Source organism: Aquarana catesbeiana, linkage group LG04, assembly GCF_042186555.1.
Source record: "Aquarana catesbeiana isolate 2022-GZ linkage group LG04, ASM4218655v1, whole genome shotgun sequence".
Lineage (NCBI taxonomy): Eukaryota > Metazoa > Chordata > Amphibia > Anura > Ranidae > Aquarana > Aquarana catesbeiana.
In genome coordinates this window covers 681,399,381-681,422,873 of record NC_133327.1, presented here as the reverse complement: position 1 = coordinate 681,422,873, position 23,493 = coordinate 681,399,381, and the positions used below count along the sequence as shown (strand labels likewise).

At 44.3% G+C, this 23,493-nt stretch overlaps 1 protein-coding gene across 2 annotated transcripts in view; it reads right to left on the bottom strand.

Moving 5' to 3' along the window:
- Positions 1-23,493, bottom strand: part of CMTR1 (cap methyltransferase 1) — a 79,231-nt gene that overhangs the window by 3,544 nt on the left and 52,194 nt on the right. For both annotated transcript variants that reach the window (XM_073628737.1, XM_073628738.1), the window contains exons 18-24: positions 19,137-19,268; positions 18,777-18,899; positions 18,600-18,691; positions 11,748-11,816; positions 10,716-10,763; positions 8,416-8,528; positions 5,376-5,484 (exon numbers count right to left, since the gene is read on the bottom strand). In XM_073628737.1, coding sequence (XP_073484838.1) covers positions 5,376-5,484; positions 8,416-8,528; positions 10,716-10,763; positions 11,748-11,816; positions 18,600-18,691; positions 18,777-18,899; positions 19,137-19,268 — 686 coding nt within the window. The remainder of the gene's footprint in view (positions 1-5,375; positions 5,485-8,415; positions 8,529-10,715; positions 10,764-11,747; positions 11,817-18,599; positions 18,692-18,776; positions 18,900-19,136; positions 19,269-23,493) is intronic.

Here is a 23,493-nt window from a genome sequence, read left to right as displayed (position 1 = left end):
CAATAGGAGAAGGTCGAGGACTTCAAAGTGCCTATGAAAGCCTCACACAATGCAGCCATTGTTCCAGCCGGGACAGGTAAGCCTTGTTTGCCACATAGCTTAAACCACTTAAAGGAGGCCCCTATAGCAGATATACTGCTACATGGTGACGCCACATAGCTTAAACCACTTAAGGAGCCCCCTATAGCAGATATACTGCTACAGGGTGACGCCACATAGCTTAACCACTTAAGGAGCCCCCTATAGCAGATATACTGCTACAGGGTGACGCCACATAGTTTAACCACTTAAAGGAGGTCCCTATAGCAGATATACTGCTACATGGTGACGCCACATCGCTTAACCACTTAAGGAGCCCCCTATAGCAGATATACTGCTACAGGGCGACGCCACATAGTTTAACCACTTAAAGGAGGTCCCTATAGCAGATATACTGCTACATGGTGACGCCACATCGCTTAACCACTTAAGGAGCCCCCTATAGCAGATATACTGCTACAGGGCGACGCCACATAGCTTAACCACTTAAGGAGCCCCCATAGCAAATATACTGCTACACAGTGACCCTCCTGCCCAGAATCACATATATAAATGTGGTTCTGCACTTCCGCCGGGGGGGGCGCGTGCACCGTTGGCGGGCTGCTTCTGCTCCGATTACTCACAGCAGAAGCCGATCTGCGGGTGATGGGCACTGGATGTCTGCTGGCACCCGCTGATCGTCGGGCATGGAGACACAGAACGGAGCTTCTGCCTATGTAAACAAGACAGATCCCTGTTCTGACAAGGGGGGAGGTGATGGATTTTGTGTCCCTGCAAAGCACTTCCCTTAGTAAAAGCACCTCACATAGTACACAAAGACACTGGGCTAGGGACACAGTTAAACCTTTGATTGCCCCCCCCCCCCCCCCCTTGACGTTTAACCCCTTCCCAGTGAGTGTCATTAGTACAGTGACAGTACATATTTTTTAGCACTGATCTCTGTATTAGTGTCGCGGGTTCCCACACAGGTGTCAGTTAGTGTCCGTTTAACCGCCGCAATATCGCAGTCCTGCTATAAGTCGTTGATCGCCGCATTAATAAAAATTTAAAAAATCCAGTATCTATCCCATCGTTTGTAGACACTATAACTTTTGCGAAAATGAATCAATATACGCTTTTTGGGATTTTTTTTTTACCAAAAATATGTAGCAGAATACATATTGGCCTAAATTTATGAAGAAATAAGATTTTTTAAATTTTTTATTTGGATAAAAAAAAAATATTGAGGTCTTTATTTGTTTAAAGCGCAAAAAATAAATAACGCAGAGGTGATCAAATACCACCAAAAGAAAGCTCTATTTGTGGGGGACAATAAGACATACATTTTATTCTGGTACAGTGTTGCACGACCGCGCAATTGTCAGTTAACCACTTATCGACCAGCCGTCGCAGTTGTACTGAGGCAGAATGGCACAGCTGGGCGAAACGACGTTATGCAACGTCGCTTCGCCCTGTGGCCACTAGGGGCGCGTGCCCACGCAGCCGATGCGAGTGCCCGGTCGCGATCACCGCTGGGCTCCCGCGATCGCTTGGAGCAAACGGAGAGCTGGGATCTGTGTGTGTAAACAGTTTCCAGTTCTCTGAGGGGAGAGGTGACAGATCATCTGTTCATACAGAGTATGAACAGCGATCTATCTCTTCCCCTACACAGTTCCCTCCCCCCTTCAGTTAGAACACACACTAGGGAACACATTAACCCCTTGATCGCCCCCCTAGTGGTTAACCCCTTCACTGCCAGTGACATTTTTACAGTAATCAATGCATTTTTATAGCACTGATCGCTGTATAAATGCCAATGGTCCCAAAAATGTGTCATAAGTGTCCGATGTGTCCGCCATAATGTCACAGTCCCGATAAAAATCGCTGATCGCCGCCATTACTAGTAAAAAAAAAAATTAATAATAAAAATGCCATAAAACTATCCCCTATTTTGTAGATGCTTTAACTTTTGCGCAAACCAATCAATATACGCTTATTGCGATTTTTATTACCAATAATATGTAGAGGAATACATATCGGCCCAAACAGAGGAAAAAAATTGTTTATATATTTTTGGGGGATATTTATTATAGCAAAAAAGTAAAAAATATTGAGTTTTTTTTTTTTCAAAATTGTCGCTCTTTTTTTGTTTATAGCACAAAAAATAAAACTGCAGAGGTGATCAAATACCACCAAAAGAAAGTTCTATTTGTGGGGAAAAAAAGGACGTCAATTTTGTTCGGGAGCAACGTCGCACGACCGCGCAGTTGTCAGTTAAATCGCCGCAGTGCCGAATCGCAAAAAGTGCTCTGGTCAGGAAGGGGGTAAAATCTTCCGGGGCTGAAGCGGTTAAAGTAACGAGGTAACACAGTGCTGTATCGCAAAAGAATCCAAAAAAGACCTGGTCATGAAGGGGGGGGTAAATCTTCCGGGGGTCAAATGGTTAAAGCTGATCTTCATGTTTACTATCCCTCTTGTTTGGGTCAAGCTGGCCTAAATGAACTACTACAACTAATAGGTGCACTTTCGGGGTACACTGTATGAACTGTATGTAGTCTCAGCTATATACCAGTATACAGCGCTGTGTTCCGGCAGTAGGATTGGAACTTCTGGTCTCACTCCTGGAACAAAATAGACTCGGGCTATCCGCCACTCAGCCATTCACGGGAAGCTTCTGTATTCTATAAATTTGTACAAAGCTTCCTCTGATTGAATGAGGTGGAGAGGTGGGCAGATGATGTCACAATCTCCTTCTCAGCCAATCAGAGGAAGCTTTGTATTCATTCAGAGAACACAAAGCTTCCTGCGAATGGCTGAGCGGCGGTCAGCCCGACTCTATTTTGGTTGCGGGAGGGGGAACAGGAAGTCCCCATCCTACCTGCTGGAACACATCGCTGTACTACAAACATTTACTACAGCGTGCTGAGCAAACACACCTGTTGTTGGGCCAAGGTGGCCCAAACTAATTATTTTAAGGGACCTTAAACATAAAGATTAGCTATAAAGGGTCACTCTGGGGTTGATTTACTGAAGGCAAAAAGACTGAGCACTTTGCAAGAGCATTTGCTCCGGAAATTAGTAAATGAGGGGAAGCTCTGCTGATTTTCATTATCCGATCACCTGCAAGCAAAAATGCTTTTTTTTTTTGTTTCGTTTTTTATATCCTCGGATGTGATTGGGTATTCTTTGTAAAGTGAAGCTTCACCTCATTTACTAAGCTCTGGAGCAACTGAACTTGTAAAGTGCACAGTCTATTTAATTTTAGTAAATCAACCCCTCTGTCTCCCATACCGAGCTCATTTCTTTACGCTTTAAATGTAGACCTGTCACTAACCCTAAGGCAGGATACAGGTAGGGTTTGGGGTTTTGGGGGGGGGGGGGGGGCTGTTAGGTAGGCTATACAGGGCCCCACGTCATTTTTAAATGGCGGCCCTGAGAACAAGCCCTTAAAAGACCACGCTTTGCTGGCGTGTGTACTGGTGAAATCTATCGACAAAAACAGAATTTGTTGGGCTATTTTTATTTCAGCAGGAATGTGGTATTTTAAAGCATTGCAAATAGGCAAATTAGGGGAAAATGATGAGAAGTTTTTGAGTTGGCACCAGAAGAGGGAACCAGTTCTGGTGACAACTGTCTAAGAGGGGAAGTTCCCTTTACAGAGAATTCCTCTCACTTCCTGCTGTGTCTACAGGACAGGAAGTGGAAGGATATCTCTTCAATGAGACCCTTGGTTCCCAGCCTGCAGCCCTTTGGCAGTTTTTGTGTGGCGCTCGGGGCACCTTTTACTGCTTTTGGACCGTCCTTTTTTCTTATGCTGTTCATACCTTTTCTCGATTTGTGATTTTATAATGTACCTTGCTGAGAAGAAAATAAATTGTGTCACGGGCCAATTTTAAGTGAGGCTGTATGCATTACTAATGTTGAAGCAATGATTTTGTAAATGGATGGTAAAATCAGTGATCTCCAGGAGTCTCATGGTATGTGTCTTCAGTCTATGGCAGGGATATGCAATTAGCGGACCTCCAGCTGTTGCAGAACTACAAGTCCCATGAGGCATTGCAAGACTCTGACAGCCACAAGCAATAACACCCAGAGGCAGAGGCATGATGAGACTTGTAGTTTTGCAACAGCTGGAGGTCCGTTAATTGCATATCCCTGGTCTATGGCATGTCCCCAGGCTCCAACTGCTCACAAAGCATATCTGCAGTCTCTGGCCAACTTTTTCTACCATGTCTGCTGTCTCCGAAACATCTCCTGAAATAAGTCTATCTCTGATCGTCTCCTGTACCATGTCTACTGTCTCTGGCTATCTCTTGTATGTCTGCTGTCTCCGAACATCTCCTGAAGTATATCTACCTCCGATCGTCTCCTGGACCATGTGTGCAGTCTCTGACCCTCTCCTGTACCATGTCTGCAGTCTCTGATCCTCTCCTGTACCTGCAGTCTCTGACCCTCTTCTGTACCATGTCTGCAGTCTCTGACCCTCTCCTGTACCATGTCTGCAGTCTCTGACCCTCTCCTGTACCATGTCTGCAGTCTCTGATCCTCTCCTGTACCTGCAGTCTCTGACCCTCTTCTGTACCATGTCTGCAGTCTCTGACCCTCTCCTGTACCATGTGTGCAGTCTCTGAGCCTCTGCTGTACCACGTCTGCAGTCTCTGACCCTCTCCTGTACCATGTCTGCAGTCTCTGAGCCTCTGCTGTACCACGTCTGCAGTCTCTGACCCTCTCCTGTACCATGTGTGCAGTCTCTGAGCCTCTGCTGTACCACGTCTGCAGTCTCTGACCCTCTCCTGTACTATGTCTGCAGTCTCTGACCCTCTCCTGTACTATGTCTGCAGTCTCTGACCCTCTCCTGTACCATGTCCGCAGTCTCGAACCCTCTCCTGTACCATGTCTGCAGTCTCTGACCCTCTCCTGTAACATGTCCGCAGTCTCTGAGCCTCTCCTGTACCATGTCTGCAGTCTCTGACCCTCTCCTGTAACATGTCCGCAGTCTCTGAGCCTCTCCTGTACCATGTCTGCAGTCTCTGACCATCTCTTGTACCATGTCAGCAAGCTCTGACAACTCTCTGTAGCATTATAGTCACTGAATGTTATGTGTGGCCCCACTGGTGATCTCAGGGGCCACAATTGAAGCTCCCTATATCAAGTGAGTTGACCACCAGTGAATTAGACAGTTCCTCTGAGACGTTTAACCCTTCCCTATTCTATGCAAATGTTTAAAAAAAAAATCGGTTGGTTTCAGTTGTACTCTAAAGTGATGTTGAATGACTTGACGAAGGTCATCTTTCCCTCCATTCGGCCACTCTGAAAGAAGCAGCGCAGTCACATGATCTGGGCAACAATCCACTTACTGAAATGGTGCGATGGACTCCAAAGGTACTTCGAATTGGGACTGGTGTGTCTTCAAATTGTAGAAATATTTGCGATTGTGGCTCTTGCTAAAAGCCATCGTCCAGGGATCTGCGGATAGAGTAGAGGAGTGTTACTGCCCAGAGCTCGCAAGGCAACATCAGTCATCCTAATGAATGTACAAACTATTCTACAAATACATCTCTGCAGTATTACCTGTGTGTCATTTTACTCCTTTCTATGGCACTGATAGAGCAGTCTTTGTACCAGAAGAGCTTACACTCAAATGTCCCACCACAGTCACATGCTATTCTAACTAAAAAACCTAAAAATATAACCTGCGCTCCGACTAACACAGACAGCTGTACCAAATAAGTCTGAACACAGGATGCCGATAACAAAAAAGAAAAAAAGTGCGCTTGTCCCTTTAAGAATTCACATGTACATAAACATGAAACACTAGTGCCCAAAACTGCGCATCTAGTTCAGAAAAAAATGTGCAAACATATAGAAATTAAACCATATACCACTTAAACTCATGAGATTGTGAATCAATATATGATAGGGGTGCAACGGATCGTCATCGATCCGTGATCCGATCAGCGGAGGTTGATCCGTACAGGACACCCGCGATCCGGGGGTTCGGCCTAGCTCCGGAGCAGATGCCATCTTGGTACACCCGGCGGCCGTTTAGCACGTGATCGCTCCGTCAAATGACGGAGCGATCACTTGTAACAAACCGGCGTCATGTCATGACGCCGGTTCCTCTCTCCCCTCTGTGTACTGATCTGTACAGTGGAGGGGAGAGATCAGATGGCAGCAGTGCCAATACTCTGCAATGCCCTGCCAATACTCTGCAATGCTCTGCCAATACTCTGCAATGCTCTGCCAATACTCTGCAATGCCCTGCCAATACTCTGCAATGCTCTGCCAATACTCTGCAATGCTCTGCCAATACTCTGCAATGCCCTGCCAATACTCTGCAATGCCCTGCTGCAATGCCCTGACAATACTCTGCAATGCCCTGACAATACTCTGCAATGCCCTGACAATACTCTGCAATGCCCTGACAATACTCTGCAATGCCCTGACAATACTCTGCAATGCCCTGACAATACTCTGCAATGCCCTGACAATACTCTGCCATGCCCTGACAATACTCTGCCATACCCTGCCAATAGTCTGCCAATACTCTGCCAATATACCCGCCAATACCCTGCCAATACCCTGCAATACTCTGCCAATAGGGAGATTGTGGATATTACAGTGGGGGAGATTTTTTTTTTGTTGATCCGAAAATGATCCGAACCGTGACTCCTGATCCAAGGAACGATCCGAACCGTGAGTTTTTTGATCCGTTGCACCCCTAATATATGATCATCAATATTAATGACAACGTGAAAGAAGTTTTTTGAAATCTTTGCAAATTTTTTTGAAAATAAAGAAATAAAAGAAATAAAATAAAAAAGGAAAAAAAATCCCATGTACATAAGTATCACAGCCTTTGACATGACACTCAGAATTGAGCTGAGGTGCCTCCTGTTTCCACGTGATCATCATTGAGATGTTTCTACAACTTGATTGGAGTCCACCTGTGGTAAACTCAGTTGATTGGACATGATTTGGAAAGGCACACACCTGTCTATAGAAGGTCCCACAGTTATCAGTGCATGTCAGAGCACAAACCAAGCCATGAAGTCCAAGGAATTGTCTGTAGACCTCCGAGACAGGATTGTATGGAGGCACAGATCGGGGGAAGGGTACAGAAAAATGTCTGCAGCATTGAAGGTCCCAATGAGCACAGTGGCCTCCATCATCTGTAAATAGAAGTTTGAAGCCATCAGGACTCCTTCCTAAAACGGGCCTCCCGGCCAAACTGAGCGACTGGGGGGAGCAGGGTCTTAGGGAGGTGACCAAGAACCCAGTGGTCACTCTGACAGAGCTGCAGCATTTTTCTGTGGAGAGAGGAGAACCTTCCAGAAGAACAACCATCTCTGCAGCACTCCACCAATCAGGCCTGTATGGCAGAGTGGCCAGACGGAAGCCACTCCTCAGTAAAAGGCAGATGACAGCCCACCTGGTGTTTGCCAAAAGGCACCTGAAGGACTCTCAGACCATGAGAAACAAAATTCTCTGGTCTGATGAAACAAAGATTGAACTCTTTGGCCTGAATGGCAAGCGTCATGTCTGGAGGGAACCAGGCACCGCTCATCACCTCGTCAAAACCATCCCTACAGTGAAGCATGGTGGTGGCAGAATCATGCTGTGGGGATGTTTTTCAGTGACAGGAACTTGGAGACTAGTCAGGGTCGAGGGAAAGATGAATGCAGCAGTTGTACAGACACATACTTGATGAAAAACTGCTGCATAGCGCTCTGGACCTCAGACTGGGGTGAAGGTTCATCTTTCAACAAGACAACGACCCTAAGCACACAGCCAAGATAACAAAGGAGTGGCTACAGGCAACTCTCTAAATGTCCTTGAGTGGTCCAGCCAGAGCCCAGACTTGAACATGATCGAACATCTCTGGAGAGATCTGAAAATGGCTGTGCACAGACGCTCCCCGTCCAACCTGATGGAGCTTGAGAGGTCCTGCAAAGAAGAATGGGAGAAACTGCCCAAAAATAGGTGTGCCAAGCTTGTAGTATCATACTCAAAAAGACCTGAGGCTGTAATTGGTGCCAAAGGTGCTTCACCAAATTATTGAGCAAAGGCTGTGAATACTTATGTACATGGGATTTTTTTTTCCGTTTTTTATTTTTAATAAACTTGCAAAGATTTCAAACAAACTTCTTTCACGTTGTCATTATGGGAGATTGTTTGTAGAATTTTGAGGAAAATAATGAATTTAATCCATTTTGCAATAAGGCTATAACATAACAAAATGTGGAAAAAGTGAAGCGCTGTAAATACTTTCCAGATGCACTGTAGATAAAAGCTACTTGGTGTAACACAGGAGCACTTTTCGTACTATTTTCCCAGCACAAGGAGGGGGGTTGTAGGGTGCAGACAACATTGCAATAAATCAGTCCACAAACTCACCATTCACAGTCTTCACTATATACAGACCAGTCGGTACGAAGTGACGGTCGTCTCTGCTGGTGTAGGACAGACGTAACATCCCGCTGGTGCTCTTAATGAGCTTCATTTCTAGCCTAGAAACAATCACAGAAACGGAATAAGTGGCAAATCATGGCAGCCTTTATAATGGGTCGTCCTCCAGGGCGGCGCTACAAACAGGCCACCATATGCTAGGAATTCAACCAGCCATTGAACTTGAGATCAACAGCCACAAATGAGGCTGAAAATATTTCAAAAAAATGTTCTAAACCTGAGGGGAAAATAGATTCTAACCTTCTTAATATTGCTGACATTTCAGGGGATTTACCAAAATACATAATTTTCGGGTCTGCCCACCCATGTTATTTTTGAGACTGGTGTGTAATTTCCAAGTTGTATAGAGAATGTATTTTTGAACCTTTTCCTGACAGTCGTTCCCGCTTGCGCACTAGGGAACCTGCTGGGATAGCGCTGCCAGCACCAGAGATCCGATTCAAGAATTGGCTCGGGTGAGGACACCACTGGATGCCCGAACAGGTAAGTGCCCTAATAGTATAAGTCAGCAGCTACAGTATTTGTAGCTGCTGACTTTGAAAAAATGTTTTTTTGGGGGGGGGTGAAATCCTCTTCAATGTTCAATGCCAAGCCACTTCACATACTGTATGCGTTCATGGGGGAACGGCTTTCTGTAGTGAGAGCGCACTCACAGCACAGTGACTACGCTGTTATGGACAGCTCCCGATCATTGTTTACAATGGGGGTGAAGGCTTGAAGTTGAATTCCAAGAATTCAGCAAATCTGGAAAAAAATGCAGGCACACTATGAGTTAAAGTGATGATGGTAAAATCTTGTTTAAAATAAATAAAAATAAAATAACAAACATGTTATACTTACCTCCTTTGTGCAGTTGGTTTGCACAGAGCAGCCCAGATCCTCCTCTTCTCGGGTCCCTCTTCGCTGCTCCTGGCCCCTCCCTCCCGTCGAGTGCCCCCACAGCAAGCAGCTTTCTATGGGGGGCACCTGGGCCGAGTCACAGCTCCCTGTGTCCATGCAGACGCGGAGCCCCGTCCCCGCCCCTCTCTCCCCCGCCCCTCTCTCCCCTGATTGGCTAACTGACTTTGATTGACAGCCGCGGGAGCCAATGGCGCCGCTGCGGTGTCTCAGCCAATCAGGAGGAGAGTGACGGATGGCTAAGACACTCGTGGACATCGTTGGAGAGAGATGGGGCTCAGGTAAGCAATTAGGGGGTGCTAGGGAGGCTGCTACACACAGAAGGTTTTTTATCTTAATGCACAGAATGCAATAAAGTGAAAATTCTGCTCATTTGTCTCCTCTCCCCCTCCGGTGCCACAATTGGCACCTTTCGAGGGGGGGGGGGAGGGGGGACACGATACCTGTCTTTGACAGGTATCCTGTTCCCACTTCTGGGAGTCCGCGCCGCGGCCCATGACGTCACCCCGGGGCTCCCTCCTCCTCCCTGTTGCCGAGCCAGTAGGAGAGAGGAGCGGGGCCTCGCACTCGAACACTCCCGGGTTCCCTTACCCACAATGGTGGAGGCAGCACCCGACAGCTGATGGAAACATCAGCTACGGTGTCGACATCGCTGGACTCCAGGACAGGTAAGTGTCCTATTATTAAAAGCAGCAGCTGCAGTATGTGTAGCTGCTGGCTTTTATTTATTTATTTTTTTTTTTGTGCAGACCCACGCTTTAAGATAAAAAACCTTCTGCCTTTACAAATCCTTTAAGTCAATTAGGTGCATGTGACCTCCAGGACGTCTCTATATATTACTTATATGTAACAGGTTTATTGCACCCCCAGAGGAGAGAAGCACACACTGCAGCAATGCCCACCCCTCCCCTCTGTTGCCCATTCACAGACGCCTTTGCATTTTGTGAATGAGTTCACATAATATATAAAGGCTTCTGTGAATGGGCAAAAGGAGGGGAGGGGCGGGCATAGCAGTTCCAACAACTCTGCTCTTGAAGCAATGAAGAAGTATCTTCCTGGAGCACAATAAACCTGTCAAATGTGAATAATAGAGATAAATTAAGGAGGCGGCAGGCATCTCGTTTGACTCACTTCATGGTATGCCTGCAGTTTTTACAAAGTAGCTAAATTAATGGAGTTCAGATTTAAATTATAGGATTTATGCACCATTCCCGGAGGCTTGGACATGTAATGTGTAGTGTCAGCACTGAAGAATGGGGGCAATACAATTTTTAAATAAATAAGGTCTAGTCTGATTTTAGTTGCAGGCCTCAATGTCTAGTCACACTTACCTCAAAAATATCTTCTGTATCTCCTCTAACCTGTACACCTCCTTCACCCTGGAGAAGAGAGACAAACACTGTGACACAAATCACTTCAATATTCAAATACTTCAATATTAGATGCGCTGCAAGAGTTATTCTGTTGCCTTTCCTGACTTTTCCCTTCCTCCTCATTAACATGGTGAGGCACAGAATTAACCACTTCAGCTCCATGCCTTTTATTGACACCTGTCTACATGTAAAAAAAATCTGTATTTTTTGCTAAAAACAATTAGAACCTCCAAAATATGATATATTATTTTTTTAAAGCAGAGGCCCTAGACTGTAGGGCCTAGAGAATAAAATGGCTGGCGTTGCAAATTTTTGGGAGGGAAAATGCACATTTTTTCATTTTAATGCAAAAAAAAAACAAAAAAAACACAATACATAAGCCATAAGGCTTTTTTTGGTATGGGGAGTAAATAGATACCAAACATGTCATGCTTTAAAACTGTGCACGCCCGTGCAACTGCAACAAACAACGTAAATTTCACTATCCATAGGCGATGCTTTAAAAGCCTTTACAGGTTACCACTTTTGATTTACACAGGAGGTCTGGTGCTGGAATTACTGCCCGTGTTCTGACGTTCGCAGCGATACCTCACATGTGTGGGACGATCGTTGTTTGAATACACCGCTCCAAAGATGCGGCTGGCAGGAGTTTTTTTACTTCTCCTGCCAGCGCACCGCTTCAGTGTGAAAGCCCTCGGGCTTTCACACTGAACAAACAGCGGCAGCTGTTTTGGGTTTGCAGGCGCTATTTTTAGCGCAATAACGCCTGCAAACCGCCCCAGTGTGAAAGGGGTCTAAAGGTGACTATTCCGTTTAGGTGTGTCATTCTTCTCAGATGTGACACATTGAATTTCAGGTGTAACAATTATAACAGATGCTGAAAAAAAATGAAATTTTTTATTTATTTATTTTACACAAACGACTTCAAAAGGAACCCAACGCAGTTTTCAGAAGCGGAAATGAACTTGTCTCATACAGAAGCTCACTAACCGGATGGGGTTCATGTCCGGGCGGCTGGGCTTGGAAACGGCCTTCACAAACTTCTCCGCCAGCTGAATCCTAAGGAAGAAGAGCGGAAACACAAGAATGTTATTCTCTACTCATCTCTATCAGCTGTCGCAACATTCACAATGTAGAGTATCTGCTCTGCAGTTCATGGAAGACTCATCAGCAAATGGGAAGATTGTTTCACTCTTTTCCTGCAATAGGCGCTGTTGTAAGTAATCAAGACTCCGAAGGGGAATAACTTAAATTCACAAGGCCCTATTGCATGATTTTTTCATTGGGCTCCCAAGCAACCTCTCTCCCGGCGGTGTCAATTAGGACAACTGATCTTAAAGTGTCATTCAACCCACATCATGAAAAACTGTAGGTACATGCTGTGTTACATGCTGTTCATACTCACTTAGTCACTCTGGGATTTGTTTTCTGTATTCTGCAAAAAAAAACCTGGTTGATTCTGCTGTTCACTGTCCCTCCCTCCTTGTCTGTGTCCCCACTGCAGCCCGAGACTGTGTGGACCAACGGTTGCCAACTATGGCCCGTGGACCACTGATGGTCCACGAGAAGATGCATACCGCCCAATTGTTGTTTCCAGTGTTGATGAGGCACTATTCCTTCCACTGACACCAATGATGGGGCACTATTCCTCCCACTAACACCAATGATGGGGCACTATTCCTCTCACTGACACCAATGATGGGGCACTTTTCCCTCGACTGACACCAATGATGAGGGACACTTTTCCTCCCACTGACACCAATGATGGGGGGCATTATTCCTCCCACTGACACCAATGATGGGGCACTATACCTCCAACTGATACCAATGATGGGGCACTGTTCCTTCCACTGATACCAATGATGGGGTACTATTCCTCCCACTGACACCAATGATGGGGCACTATTCCTCCCACTGACACCAATGATGATGGGGCACTATTCCTCTCACTGACACCAATGATGGGGCACTTTTCCCCCGACTGACACCAATGATGAGGGACACTTTTCCTCCCACTGACACCAATGATGGGGGGCATTATTCCTCCCACTGACACCAATGATGGGGCACTATACCTCCAACTGATACCAATGATGGGGCACTATTCCTCCCACTGACGCCAATGATGGGGCATTGTTTGCTCCCACTGGCCACAGTCCGGCCTCCTCAAAGTCTGAAGGACAGTAAATTGGCCATTTGCTTAGAAAGTTTGGGGACCCCTGATCTACATTATAATACTATAATTTACAAGTGAATTTTTATCCACATATGAGAATAACACTGAAGAGCCCTTTTTTAAGCATTAGTGGTTTAACTGAGGCTTTGGTTCATGTATGTAACTCCATGTCAAGATAAGGACAAGCAGGTGATTTAATTAAACTTGAAGAAAAAAAAAACATGCTTCTTTCTTCTCTAGCAAAGCCATGTGTACACGAAAAGGTAATCACATGGCCTTGTTTACCACCTCTAACAAGGTAAGCACATGGCTTTGTTTACCAAACCCAACCAGGTGATAGCATGGCCTGGTGTACCAACCCCAACAAGGTTATCACATGGCTTTATTTACCAACCCATGGCAAGGAGATCACCTAGCCTTGTTTACCAACACTGGCAATGTGATTATCTGGCTTTATTTTCCAACACAGACAAGGTGAACACATGGCTTTGTTTCCCAACACTGGCAAGATGATCATATGGCTTTGTTTACCAAATGCTGACAAGATGGTCACATGGCTTTGTTTACCAATGCTGACAAGGTGATGACACGGCTAAGTGTATGGATGCTGATGTTCACATTGCTTTATTAGGCCACTGCCACTGGATTTCTTTTTAGGTCCACTGGATGTTAGCAACTATATTTAACAGTATTTCACAAACCATCAGAAGCCTTTTAAAAACGGAGAACTGGACCCATTTAGTTTTGCCTTCCCTATTACATTGGCCAAAACTGCAAATTTCACCATAACGTCTAGATTTTTGCCAAAACTTCAATGAACTTAAAATAATTTTCAATCGTCTTCCACCTGTTCATTTCTATTATTATTCAGACAGAAATATTTGTTGTTAAGGAAAGATTGTACTGGAAAAGCAGTAGATTCTTCATCGTCTATTGAAGAACACGGGAATTCAGCAACAAAAAACAAAAAAAAAAAGTCAAAAAGCAGTCCAAATGAGGGGTGGGCAACAGGCATTAATGGAGCTAAGATGGAACCTGGAAACGTTTGCATCAATGAAAAGAACCAAGGCCCAAACCTGAACCAGAAGAGGTGAAGTTCCCTACAGGGCAGGAGATCTGCTAACAACCCAGAAGAGATCAGGCCTGGCTCAGGCCAGGACAAACGTCACCACCAAGGGGAATGACTGGCCCAGAGGGTTACACCAGAAACAGCTGTGAGCCAAGAAGCAAATCAACAGGTGGGGTAACATATTTACCCAAATGTGGAGACCAGACCAACAAGAAAGGGAACATCAAATGGGAACATTAGACTGTAAAGGAAATGTGTAAGTTCTTTATATAATTGTATTCTATTTAGTATGTATTGCACACGGCCCTCACTGTGCACACGGCACTAATAATGTTTTCATTACAGGTTTGCATTCTTTTGAGTCCTGATTAGAATTAGCCTGACTATGTTACGCCCCTTGTTACCATAAAAGTAAAATTGTAATATTAATGTGATACCTACGTAATCATGTGTATAAAAACCTTCAATTGCGTCTTAACAACGCAGAACAGTTATTTGGAAAGATGCGGAGGGTATCTTTTGTGTCTGTTCCCTACTGCAGTAGTTATTATTAATTTGGAACCGCTTATTAATATGAGGATAGGAGTTGCCTATCTATAAATTTCCATGTCAAGTCCCAGCTGGTCTAAGAATAACAAGAGGCTGCCTAGGACAGCCATTCAATCCTCATAAGAGATAAATATCCAACATAATATCACTGGTGGCTAGGTAAAAAAATGTAGGCGTTGGGGACAACCCCAAAGCATACCAACATAGAAGTCAGACAAAGGTAGGCAGGAGTAGAAACAGACAACCACGCCAACCTGGTGATGTAACACCAGCAAACAGTAAGACAAAAAACCCAACTGTAAAGCACCTGGGAGTGTGATAGATACTACCCTGCAGTACCTGCCTACCTGCTTCAGCTCATGTGACTAAAAGCCATTTGACCTGCACCCCCTGGTAAGCGGCGGAGGGCACCTGAGTGCGGTGGGAGGGCCCCTCTCCCGCCGCCGATAAAAGTGATCTTTTCCGCCGCAGGGACCACTCTTATCAGAAAGTGGACAACCGGCCGAAGAAGAGGATACCGGGGTTATGGTAGCTAGCTGCTGCCATAACGATATTCCTCTTCAAACTTAGGACGTATATCGGCGTGCAGCGATCCACAAATGGTTAAAGACTGTGTCCAGGGAAGATCAGTATCTGAACCCAGAGAAGGTGCAGGGTGATGCAAAAAAAAAAAAAAGCATGCTGCTGCTACTACTAAACGTCTTAGGCCTGGTTCACACCTATGCGCTTTTTGCAAAAACGCACTACAGTTCATTTAACATGGTTTCCTATTGGACACGTTCACATCTATGCTTTTTTCAGCCGCTGCGTATTTGGAAAGGATTTATTTCAAACGCAAACTGTGCTTTTTTTTTTTTTTTTTTGGTTCAATAGACTTCAATAAAGAAGCTGCAGAAAAGCATGTCGTGCGTTTTTGCAGCAATTTGCTTTTTTTTTTTAATCTGCCCAACAACAAATTGGCCAAAAAAAAAAGCATAAGTAATGCAAAACGCAAATCGCAAATCGCAGCAAAAGCGCAAAACGCACAGCAAAAAGCAGTGTAGAAACATATCAAAAGCAAACTGCATGGGTGTGAACCGAGCCTTTACACTGGCCACACACGTAACGATTTTCAGACGAGAATATTCATATGAAAAATCTTTGTACATTCGCTGAATAAAAAAGAATGTCGTTTGAAAATTTCTCTTGCTTTTAACATTCAGTTTTAAAATGAATGTAATTTCTGAACAAAAATCGCATACACTGTCTAAAAAATTCCTTTTGACCAAAAAGTTTTTCTATTCTGCTCCTTCGAATTTTCCCGTCACTGTGCCGAAAAGAACGTCGATTTGACCCCACTAACAATTCAAAAAAATCAAATGAACTTTCTTAACCACTTGACCACTGGGCACTTAAACCCCCTTCCTAACCAGACCAATTTTCAGCTTTCAGTGCTCTCACACTTTGAATGACAATTACTCAGTCATGCAACACTGTACCCATATGAATTTTTTGTCCTTTTCTTCACACAAATAGAGATTTCTTTTGGTGGTATTTAATCACCGTTGGGTTTTTTTTTATCTTTTGAGCTATAAATAAAAAAAAAACGGAAAATTCAATTAAAAAAAAAAATTCTTTGTTTCTGTTAGAATTTATTGCAGAGTATTGGCAGAGTTTTGTAGAGTATTGGCAGAGTTTTGTAGAATATTGGCAGAGTATTGCACAGTGTAGCAGAGTATTGCACAGTGTAGCAGAGTATTGCACAGTGTAGCAGAGTATTGCACAGTGTAGCAGAGTATTGCACAGTGTAGCAGAGTATTGCACAGTGTAGCAGAGTATTGCACAGTGTAGCAGAGTATTGCACAGTGTAGCAGAGTATTGCACAATGTTGCAGAGTATTGACACTGAGTAGCGCTGTGGGCACTAAACATCAAGCCCACAGTGCTGCTGCAATCTCTCCCCCTCTCCGTACCGATCGGTACAGAGAGGGGAGGGAGGAACCAGCGTCATGACGTGGCACCGGTTTGTTTACAAGTGATCGCTCCGTCATTTGACGGAACGATGACGTGGTAAACGGCCGCGATCGGCGGCTATTTACCGTGATCACGGATGTTCCCGGGTGCGCGCCCGGGAGCAACATTCTGGAATGACGTCCCACGGATGTGCACCAAGAATAAGCCGACCGCGCTGTAGCCATCTTTCGGCGCACCCGGGAACATCACGGTAAATGGCCACTGATAGCAGCCGTTTACCACTTGATCGCTCACGGAGCATCACTTGTAAACAAACCAGCGTCATGTCATGACGCCGGTTCCTCCCTCCCCTCTCTGTACCAGTCGGTACAGTGTGAGAGGAGAGAGGGAGAGATCGTTTGCAGCGCTGTGTACACTACAGATCCAGCCCACAGCGCTGCTCAGTGCCCATACTCTGCCAGTACTATGCCAATACTTTAATAATTGTAGCCCTGGACCTACTCTGTAACTCAAAACATGCAACCTGTAGAATTTTTTAAACGTCACCTATGGAGATTTTTAAGGGTAAAAGTTTGTCGCCATTCCACGAGCGGGAGCAATTTTGAAGCATGACATGTTGGGTATCACTTTACTCGGTGTAACATTGTCTTTCATAATATAAAAAAAATTGGGCTAACTTTACTGTTGTCCAATTTGTTAATTCAAAAAAGTGTATTTTTTCCAAAAAAAGTGCGCTGGTAAGACCGCTGCGCAAATACGGTGTGACAAAGTATTGAAACGACCGCCATTTTACTCTCTAGGGTGTTAGAATATATATATATATATATATATATATATATATATATATATATATATATATATATAATGTTTGGGGGTTCTAAGTAATTTTCTAGCAAAAAAAAAAAGCTGTTTTTAACTTGTAAACACCAAATCTCAGAAAGAGGCTCGGCCCTTAAGTGGTTAAGGTTATTATCCGATTAATCAAAACAATAAAATCAGCCAACTAATTGATTATGAAAATAATCGTTAGTTGCAGCCCTACATTGGATGCTCAGTCTCCTGCTGATTTTTAACCCACGACCATCTCTGTCTAAAAAAAAAAAAAAAAAAAACCCTGAAGAAGACTCTACGAGTTAAAACGCGCATGGGGTAACCATTGGCCTCAGCGCCCTGATGACAGATGTAGATTTATATATGATAGGTTCTTTGCACACATTTAATGTGCTGTTTTTTTACTTGTTTTTTGATGTCTTTTAAACCTATGTCTCAATAAAATTTGTATATTATTTATATATATATTGCCATGGTTACTAGTGCCTAAAAAGTCCCTTCTGTAGTATTTTCCTCCATAGAGCAAAAACCTTAGCCAAGAAGCAGAGCTAAGAAAAAAAAAAAAAAAAAAGGCTAGGAGCCTTTGTATCCTAGAAAAAAACGGAGGTATGCTGGGAAGAGGAGGATTTATATCGGAGGCTGGCTTACAACTTTTCTTTTTGCCAGTGTCCAAACTTCTTGAAGGTGGTAGCATAACCCAATTGCTTTTTAATTCCTGTGACCCTCAATGGACAATGGAGGAAAAAAGTAACATCACCTAAAAAAGACAGACCTACTGTATGTCTGTGTCAGGGCTGGGCTCAGCCTTTCCTTCTCTGAGCTGGCCGCTCAGCTATCGGCTAATTGTCAGCTCTTATCTCTCCACAGTTACTCAGCTGTTGATGATATCCTGCTCGTCAGTCCTGCCTACTTAAGCCGTCCAGTCCAGAGGATCTCTGCCTTCGCCTTGGTCCACATCACAGAGACGCTCTCCTGCAGTCCTGTTAAAAGACTTGCTCGGCTGACATCCCTTCTGGCTCCAGATCCTGCTTGCTGTTTTACTACGCTCATCTCCGGCTCCCTGACGTTTTGGCTTGTCTGACTATCCATTCCAGTCCCTGAACTCTGGCTATGTTTTTGACTACGTTTGTTCTATTTACTTTTATTATTAAACAAGTGTGATTTAACTGTTTTTCTGCCTCGGTCTGATTTCATGCTTTCTGACAGTCTGCCTTTTTACAACTAGAAGACGAAGGAAATTCCTGTTTCACTGATTCAGAACTTGCCTCTGGTTGAAATGCTGAGGACGGATGTCCATGCCGTTGAGAAACAGAGCATCGAGGATATGAATGGCACTGATCTTCCTCTGAGCCTTCCCCTGTAAATACAGCACAAGACGTCCATTACACCCGACTGCAGCCATCCAGAAAGTAAAGTCACCACCATCGCCCACCAGTACCCACCTCCCCCTTCAGCTCATGAACAATTTCTACAGACAGAAGGGTGTCTCGTGGAAGTTCGGTTTTCAGATCTAATTTAGTCCACCGGTCAGCGGGCCGCCCACCCCAGGTGTATATCTGGGATCTCTGCAGAGAGATAAAAAAACCATACATAAATCAGATTATTATTATTATTATTCAGGATTTATATAGCACCAATAGTTTACGCAGCGCTTTACAATATAAAAGGGAGACAATACAGTTATAATACAATACATTAGGATTAAGAGGGCCCTGCTCAGAAGAGCTTACAATCTAATAACTTCAAGATCTTACACTCCTCACCAAATACTTCAGAGCACCCTCTGAGAGTCCGTCACTCACCCCTAAACCTAAGAGGAACTTGTGCTCACTTCCGGACACCATACACCGATAATCCATCACATGACTAATCTTCTCCAGCGTCTTCGATGTGAGGGGAGTCGGCTTGAAGTTATAAACTTCAATGTCCCGGCTCTAAAGAGAAAAAAACAAAAAAAAAACACTAGAGATGGGTAACGTTCAATGATTTAATGCCTCTAGGACTCGGGAGAACTAGGTAAAGAGCTTAAGCCAATTCAAGATTCAAGACTTATTTAACCACTTGCCTACCGGGGAACCATTTTTTTTGCACGTTAAAATCTGCATAGTGTAATTAGATATCAAGCAACTCCTTCTATTATATTTTTTATTGAACTCACACGCATGCTCCTGAAGAGTGGATCGATCCACGAAATGCATAGAGCGATTCTATGCCGTGTCCCTATGATTCAATTGATATCAGTCAGTATGTATCATTTTTGATATTAAAGCAGAGTTCCACCCCAAAAATGGAACTGCTGCTTTTCAGAATCCTCCCCCCCCCTCCGGTGTCACATTTGGCACCTTTCAGGGGGAGGGGTGAGCAGATACCTGTCTAATCCAGGTATTTGCTCCCACTTCTGGGCATAGATAGCCGCAGTATCCACGGATATCTATGCCATATTCGGCGCCCCCTCCCCCCCCCCCCCCCCCGCTGTCTTCTGGGAGACACACAGGTCCCAGAAGACAGCAGGGACGAGTGGGATTGCGCATGCGCAGTAGGGAACCAGGCTTCATTTCCTGATTCCCTTACCGAAGATGGCGGCGCCTCCACCCGAGAGCCGAGGGACAGATCGGCTTCGGGTGCCGACATCGCAGGCGTCCTGGACAGGTAAGTGTCCATATTTTAAAAGTCAGCAGCTGCAGTATTTGTAGCTGCTGACTTTAAAAAAAAATAAAAAATTGGCGGAACTCCGCTTTAATCGTTTATAATCATGTGGCAACCCGTTTATATTGTATGAATAGATATACATTTTTATGAACAGTACCAGTTATTATAATTGCATTGGATATACACTTACTTATCATTATCCGTTTGTATGTTAATTTATATAATAAACTGAATTCTTTATACCTACGTGCTTCATTCAAAGGCCCTATCCCCTTTCCCCTCTTTTTTGACATATAGATAGGGATGGAGGCAATTGACCTGATCAGATCACCGCCTCATATAAAGTCCCAACTGTTCTCCTTTTTTTAATAGATATCAAAACATGTCAAGCCCTAAAATTGTGACGACATGCTTTTAAAAGCTTTTTAAAATTCTTTTATTTATTTTTTAACCACTTGCCGACCAGCTCCTGTACATATACGGCAGCAGGATGGCTCTCCTGTGCAAATCGCCGTATATATGTACGGCGGCTCCTTTAAAAATCATAGCAGGCCCGATGCGCTTGGGCCGGCTCGCACAATCGCGGGGCACGAGAGCCAGAACAGGGATTTATGTATGTAAACACACGAATCCTCGTTCTGACAGGGGAGTAGAGACAGATCTGCAGTAATTGCGAACAGCGATAGGTCTCCTCCCCCAGTTAGAAACACTAACTAGGGAACACACTTAACCCCTTGATCGCCCCCTAGTGTTAACCCCTTTACCTGTCAGTGACATTTACACAGTTATCAGTGCATTTTTATAGCACTGATCGCTGTATAAATGTCAATGGTCCCAAAAATGTGTCAAAAGTGTCCGATGTGTTCGCCGCAATGTCGCAGTCCCGCTAAAAATCACAGATCACAGCCATTACTAGTTAAAAAAAAAATAATAATAAAAATGCCATAAATATATCCCCTATTTTGTAGACGCGATAACTTTTGCACAAACCAATATATGGCTATTGCGATTTTTTTTACCAAAAAATATGTAGAATATATATCGGCCCTAAACTGATGAAGAAATTTGTTTTTGAAAAACATTTTGGGGATATTTATTATAGCAAAAAGTAAAAAATATTGTTTTTTTTTTCCAAAATTGTCCAAAAAAAAACAACAAAAAAAAAACGCAGAGATGAGCAAATACCACCAAAAGTAAGCTCTATTTGTGGGAAAAAAAGGACGTCAATTCTGTTTGGTTACAGCGTCGCACGACTGCGCAATTGTCAGTTAAAGCAACGCAGTGCTGTATCGCAAAAAATGGCCTGGTCATTAAAGTGGTTGTATACCCTAATTTGTAATTTTTACCTACAGGTAAAATTAATATCTCCTGAACCTGTACGGTTTAGGAGATATTCCCTTTGCATGCAGCCACTGACGTCAGCGGAGCATGCGCTCTGAATGCCCAGCTGAAGGTCCGGACCTTGCCGGGAAGAAGAATCCCGCGCGCATGCGCGTGACGTCATCGCAGGTCCTGCCACTCACAGCGCCGGAGCCGCGAACCCGGGAGAAACACCGAGGGCAAGATATCAGCTCCCTCGGCGTGGACCGGCCTGTGATACGGGGGCTTCGATCGAAGGTAGGTATTTCATAATGCGCTGGTATGCGGTGCATACTAGCTCATTATGCCTTTGCCTTGCAGGGTTCTTTTTTTTTTTTTTTTTATACAACCGCTTTAAGGGGCAAATCCTTCCAGGGCTGAAGTGGTTAAATACATTTTTTTAATTATCTTAAAAAGAAAAGACCCCCCGCCCCCAGTGTCTCCCTTGCCCTCCAGGGCTTGAATAGCTGCATCCTTGGCTGCACTAGCCGAGGAATACACTACCAGGCAAAAGTTTTAGAACACCCCCATTTTTCCAGTTCTTATTGGAATTTAGTTTAATCACTTGCCAATCACTTCTGACACTTCTAATATACGTAAAAATCTGCATTACTTTGCAAAAAAAAAAAAAAAAAACTTAGAACCCCCAAACATTATATATAGATTTTTTTTTTTAGCAGAGGCCCTATAGAATAAAATGATGGTTATTGTAATTTTTTATGTCACACGGTATTTGCGCAGCGGTTTTGCAAACTATAAAAAAAAAATACACTTTAATGAATTTTACCTACATGTAAAGCTTAAAATAAAACTTAGCTGTAGATAATGGGACCATTAAAAAAATGGAGGCAACCTTGGACTTTCATGGTACGGTATAGACTTACACTGCTGAAGCAGCTTTTATAAAAATAAAAATTTATTGAAAAAATGAATTCTTAAAAATATACCCACAGGGGCAGACCTATAACATACAAAAAGTACAGAGTATCCCATAACCAGCGGCACTCTTGAAATAATCAAATTCCTCTATTAAGAACTGGAAAGGGCACAGATGTATCAACCCATTAAGGGAAATTGAATATTCATCTTTATCCAGTTGTAGACTCTACATGTTTTGCGGCGAACGGCTTCTTCAGGAGTATTATTTTCCAGTTTTTCTTAACCTAAACTGTTTTTGTCACCTCTGGCAGTTTACTGCTTATCTTTGTACCATTTCGGGTTATCCGCTGGACTTGCACTGTTAACATTTCAATAATAACAGGAAAAATGGGGGTATTGGAAAACGTTTGACCACTAGTGTATGACATCTGTGACCCTGGAAGTGATGTATTACATGTTGCTTCCAGGGTCATTAGTCGCAGAGGAATCGGAGAAAGGATGTTGCCTAAGTTCCAACTGCTCTCACTGTACAAGCAGTTTCCATCAGTCCAGGGCTCCCTGAAGGAACGGAAGAGCCTGGGAACCACCACGAGTGCTACCAGTGGGGGGAGGGGGGAGCCAAACTCTAAGAGCCCCATAAAGGTGATCGGGCGGATCTAGGGACACCAAGGTCAATTTTATTAGAAAGCTCTTTGCCAGCTGTTAATGCCAGTATCCAGCGGGGGCTGGATTTTTTTTTTTTTTCAGGGGGTCGGCAAACAACCACCCCCCCTGGTTAGCCGGTGGCAAGACACCCACCCCCCTTCAACCACACAGCCCACCCTCCGTTCCCGCTTGGTCAGGTCACCCGCACACCCCCCCTTCACTCGGTTGGGTAACCCCCAACCCCGCTCGGTGGCGTCACCTAACCCTCCCCCCCAAAACTCCCCCCCCCCCCGTGGGTCTCGTGGTCAGTCAGTCATCCAGCCCCGCACTTACCCCATCTAGGTTCCGGGCGGGCAGCGCTCCTACGGGCGATGGGCGGCTCCCCCTCCTCTGTATCACAGTCCAATAGGATCGCCTGTCCTTTAAGCCAATCAGGTGACGGTTTTAGACCCGCTTCCTAATTGGCTGGGAGGAGGATCAATGTGAGAATAGCAAATCTACATTCGCTATTGTCACACCCTTTTTGAAGCCTATTAGAGCCTCTAGCTCTAATCACATGCTTCAAAAAAAAACATCTCACCCATTGGAATCCATGCTGCGTCCAGCTCCCTGCATGTAGATTAGGTA